Here is a 5,976-nt window from a genome sequence, read left to right on the forward strand (position 1 = left end):
AAATTAATTGAATTAAAAGTTAATTTAATAAAAAAAAGTAATTGAAAAGTTAAAAGTTAAATTTTTTTTAGTTTATAATTTTAGAGTTTCTAAATAAAGTTTCTAAATAAAGTGTATATTTGTTATATTTATTTCTGTTGAGCCGCGAAATGAGGACCGATTTCAAAGGACTTCTTCCAACAATGATTTAATTCATAGAAGATCCGCGAATAGTGATTTCTTCCTGCGGCTAGAGTACATTGTATTATATTATAACAATTATTTTAATATACGTTCTCAAATTTGAATTTGAAGACACCAACGTAGATATGTATTTTATTTTGGATTTACAAGAGGCATTAAAAATTTAACTTCAAGAAAGTTAGATCACAAAAGTTAATAGTTACCAATAAAATGTAACTAAATTAAGTTGAGTCTAAAATGTAACTAAGTTAAGTTAAAATTATTTAGTTTTTTAATTTAACTTTTATTTTTTTAACTAGGCTCTACCCAACCCTATATAAAGATAGTTTTTATCTGTGCCTTAAAGATATGAAAAAATACAATTTTTTTAAACGTTTAATTGTTTTGCTATTATATATGACCGCACGAAATGCATTTATCACAACAAAATTGTTAACTGTAAAGACCTTAAAAGAAAAAGCGAAAAGTTACAAGATTTGTTCTTTTAATCTAATGAACATAAGAAACCCCCTTAGAATTAATGTACAATAGATCAGAATTAAATTTACCAGATGCGAACGATGAAAGCACACATGATGGCCAGCCCAGTCGAGGACGTACCGAAGTTTATTGACGACTGTAGGAGGTGTCGGTTGACAATACTCAAGGATGTGATAGCCGCGGCTTTACCAAGTAACTTGGTTGGTGCTGTTACATTCGGCCGGTTGATAGCCTCGTGCTACTTGCCGATCATTGGTCCAGCCTCGGATAAGCAGTAGTGACGATTGGACACGTTCGTTGATTCTTGCTTTGCGGGAAACCGTGCACCACCGATATCGGCCTTTTCACCAGGTCGTTTTTGCTCGAACTCTCCCTCCTATTCCCCCATTCGTCTTGGTTTTTCGCCTCAAATAGATTCGTGGACCCATACCACGCGCTTATGGCCAAATACCGCTTATTTTCATTTCGGCCTTTCATCTCGCGGACGGGACGGGCTGGAAAGCGAAGGGAACCGACGAGAAAGAGAGAAAGAGAGAGACGAGCGCAATTCGAAGCCCGCTATTTCGAAGCGCGTTCCGAGACGGCGCGACGTTGACGTTTCGTAATTTCTCGCTGCAGTTACGATCCAAAGGTAACGTATGCAGTTAGAGAAATTAATTGCGCAACATATTTTTTCATCATTATTAGCGGTACGTAACTAATAAGTGAAGTGTCACAGAATGTAAAAAAAGGAATAATAATTGTAATTTTATTATGCTTCGAACAATAGACTATAAACTTATATACATCATCATTGATTGATCAATCGATCAATAGACAGATCGGTTTTAAGTTTCGCATTGTACATATATATAGGTATATATATATATATATATATGTGTGTGTGTGTGTGTGTGTGTGTAATTATATGTATGTATATATAAATTTTATGTATATAAAATTTATATATAAATTATAATTAAATTATAAAATTATATATAAATTTTATGTATATAAAATTTTATAAAGCTAATTTAGCTTATGAATTATATGTATAACATATTTCTTAATATTTTTAACATAATTTTATAATTGCTTGCATGCTTGATGCTTAAAGCCAAGAATGACCACCAAAAAGTAAAAGCAAAACTAGGTCAAGGAAAATACTTGCAATTGGATAAAAGTGGCATGTTGGCATTGAAAATACAGTCCAATGTTGGATGTAGGAGATACACGTTCAAAATACTGGTTATTGTATGTATCGAAGATTATTATTCATCTTAATTACATACAATTAATTTATATTATTTATATTCTACAATAAAACAATAATAATAAAAATATATTACATTATAATATAAAAAAAGCATATATTCTATAATATTTAAATAATTGCTTATTAAGAATAAAAAAACTTTTGCTATGACAAATACATTCTCGTGTTTTAATTTATTAATTTAATAATTTGATGCAATGATATTGTGATATACTATAGCCAGATTGATATACAGACGTGAAAAACTAGTACAGACACCGGTTCGCGCAATTTCGCCGCGCCTATTAAAATTAGCGAAAGTCACAAAATGGACTAGCGACGCCCGAAAAGCCACGATCCGTAACAAAACGCAGGTCCACACTTCCTTGGTGAGTTCATGCAAGTTATGTGTATTGCAACTTGCATCTAGGACGGTAATAAGTGTGGCAATCTTGGACACCGGGTCACCATTTCCCTTCATTTTTAGCTTATTTCTTATATAGTAAAGGCAATTGGCGGTGCATGTATAGCAACATATGCATGTGTGCAAACAACTTCCATTATTTAAGAGAAAATTAAAATCCACAAGCGATGAACATTTGATATTATATTCGTCTCGTTTTCTATTTCAATGATATTTTGATTTGTGGGGCTAGAAGTACATTCGATAATCAGAGAACTTTCGTAAATGAATATTTAATTTTGTAGAATTTGGAATAATGCTCTAAATATCTTTAAAATTATTTCTGAAAAAATAAAAGTAGAAATAAACTAAACTAAAAATGATATTTTAAAACAAAAATATTTTTTTATTTATACAAAAAATAATTTTTTAAGTTTTAATACGCATTTGTAGCAAAGTTTTAGCAGACTTTTTTTGCGTTACCTAAAGTATACCATCATGTAAATATAAAGTATGCACAATTTCCCGTGTGTGCACGTGGACGGAGATCAGAGCTGCAGTTAGTCACTTCTGTGGTATTTTTCGATACCGAACTTTCTCCGTTCGATGTCGAAAAAGTAAGTGTGTATGCGTCTATATCTGCTTTTAAATATGTTTATGAGATACTCGAAGTTGAATCCTCGATTTCTTGTTCTGTAAATCAAATTTCCCTAATTATTCCTATATTTCGATATTTACTTTTGAGAAATATTGTTTTAGCGATAAAATAAAAAAATGTATTTCTTTATATTTCTAAACAAGTTTACAAACAAAGTACTAATTTTAGCAGTGATTCACAATGATTCATTGTACATTAGTATGCGAGATGTTTCATATCAAATGGAATTCCACATCTGATGAGAATTTTAACATCTCGAAGGATTTAGTATTCTACAAGTTTTTATGTGTGTCATATTGCATTTTTTACGCAAAACATAAAATAACGAAATAAACAAAATCATATGTATACAAAAATTAAAGTAATATGATGCACATAAAAACTTGTAGAGTACTCAATCTTTCGGCATGTTTCCATCAGATGTAGATTTCCATTTGATGTAAAACATCTTGCATATACTAATGTGCAATAAATCATTATGAATCACTGCTAATTGTAAGAATGTTAAAGAATGTGCGTTATTAAGATCTTTTTTTAATGTACCCATTTTGAATCTGCTCGTATAAATTTCTCTGCTGACAATGAGTTTTTATTTGGTTGATCGAATATTATTTTAATGAGAATATTGAAAAATTATGATTTTTACAGCATTTAAAATAAATAACAAATTAACTCGGTACATTTTTAGACATTTTTAAAAATTTTTCTTCGATATATGTTTCTAATAATTTCAAAGAACTATTAAAAAATGCACAAGAGAAAACTACTAAAAAAGCATTAATGCTCGTAAAATTTTTTTTAACGTTATTTTTTTCTTAAGCTTGAAAAATATGTTGCCTGAGAAGAAATTATGCTTATGCGTTTGGCGAATGAAATCGAACTGCTACATACACGCGAGAACAAAATCACGTGCTGCAATCCTGCACCGCGCGTTATGTAACTTCATTCATCGCATAAGTAAGAGGCACGAGCTGCATTTTGCCTCGAGAATAATGTAGTTTCATATGTATGATGGTGCCATGCGTTTGCTTATACAATATTGTCTGCCAATCTTACAATACGATACGGAAAGTTCAATACATCAATCCATTGTATATATACATACTACATTATACTCGCACTTACAATCATATGCGATGAGCAATTGTTGCTGTAGTGAGTTGAATGCCTGTTCCGTCCTTTGTCCGTTCTTTCCTTCGTCTTTGTGTTTTTCTCACTTGTTGTATAATTATGTGTAACATTTTTTTTCAACAATCTTTAGCCATTATTTGGCAATTTAAAAATTCCGTTCTCGTCTTCTCGACTTCTTATCTTATCTGAACAGAAAACTGTAATACGTGTGTATTAAATAAATCTATTATGTTTAATTATTCTGTGTTTAATGCTATAATTTAAATATAAATTATTTAATACAACCGACATCGATACTTAGATGGCGAATTTAACATCATAAGAATTATGCTTCTGGAATAATTTGAAAAAACTTAATGTTTTACTTACTCTCTTTACTTGCTTTACTCACTTACTTAATATTACGTGGTAAGCTATATTATTTATGCCACGTAAGAAATCTAGTTTGAGTCTATTAAGTTAATTAAATTTTATTAACACAATCATACTTCTCTTATATAAGGATTCTTTGTTGTATGATCTTGAAGTCTTAATAAAAAAAATGGATTAATCATTAGTTACAATATGTAATAATAAAAATAATAATAATGTAAAATGCTCAAGATTTCGGTGTGATAATATTGGTATTTCTTTATCACTTGATATTTAACAACGAGAAATTTGCTTTCAAAAAATTGCTTTTTGAATAGAACACTTCTCTTAGAGTAACTTTTACAAAATTGATTTGACACGAAAATATTGTTAATATTGTAAATTTATAAAATAAATTCTTGTCTACAGACAAATACAAAATTTATTTTTTTAAATCTATTTTTATTTCTTATATATTGTTCTAATATATTTTTATTATATACATATTGTTTATATAATTTGTCTAACTCTAGTGTGAATAATATGACTCTAGTCAAATCAATATTTTCAACAATTTAACAGATAAAGTATTTTTAAAACTTTATTTGCAACGACATAAAATACGACAAAAAGATAGATTACAAATGCATGTGATTATAGGAAATACAGAGAATATTAAGATTGTAATTATACTTCTCTTACATAAAGTGCCGTAACTACTACTTCGTTGCAGTATGATTCAAATTCCTAATAAAAAGAAGAAAAATTACTTTATTCAATGTGATTGTGTATGAAATTGTGTATGTAAAATTATATTTAATGATGCTAAATAAAATATATATTTTTTTATTATCTGTAAATAACATCAAATTAAAAAGAATATTTGATATGAAAATTGCAGTTAAAAGTGTTCAAACAAAATTATTTTGTATTTAAAAGAAGCATAGTTTTTACCTATTATTAATTTTATTCTTATAATTCTATTTTTTATTAACATTGAAATATGTAAGTATAGCAATTTTTTGTAAAGAACATCGCATTTGCAAGCTTTAATGAGAGAGAATGCATAACTTATTTATTGCTACCAAAATAACTTTATGATTGAATGGAAATTTGTTTTTTATTCTATAAAATAAAACTTCATTTTTATTCTTTAATTATCATTTGTAAAATTTGTTACTGGTTACTTTCAACATAGATATAGCTTTAAATAGTTTGGAGCACAAGAACTTAGAGCGAATCGTGAATTAGATAATTACAGAGTAAGAAAAAAGTAATTATTACATCAATCTGTAGATACAGAAAAGAATATACATGTAGATACATGAGATACACACAAATAGATCAATTCTGAAGACCTCTATTTAGTTTCCATCTCTTCTACAACTACAATCGTTAAAAATTATAATTGTTTTCTTCTTCTCCCACCTGAGATTGTATCAAATGATTGTGCGCAGAGTAAGAAGATTAGAGTGAGTATTGAGGGGAGTTTCAAAAAGTGGGATTGTGCAACATATATATATATATATATATATA

At 28.7% G+C, this 5,976-nt stretch overlaps 1 protein-coding gene across 1 annotated transcript in view; it reads right to left on the reverse strand.

Moving 5' to 3' along the window:
- LOC105449872 overlaps nucleotides 1-860 on the reverse strand; it is a 21,684-nt gene extending 20,824 nt beyond the window's left edge. The window contains exon 1 of the mRNA XM_011689309.1: nucleotides 732-860. Coding sequence (XP_011687611.1) covers nucleotides 732-757 — 26 coding nt within the window. The 5' untranslated portion in view covers nucleotides 758-860. The remainder of the gene's footprint in view (nucleotides 1-731) is intronic.
- Nucleotides 861-5,976: the final 5,116 nt, after the last annotated feature.

This window comes from Wasmannia auropunctata, unplaced genomic scaffold (genome assembly GCF_000956235.1).
Source record: "Wasmannia auropunctata unplaced genomic scaffold, wasmannia.A_1.0 LD336071.1, whole genome shotgun sequence".
Taxonomy (NCBI): Eukaryota; Metazoa; Arthropoda; class Insecta; order Hymenoptera; family Formicidae; genus Wasmannia; species Wasmannia auropunctata.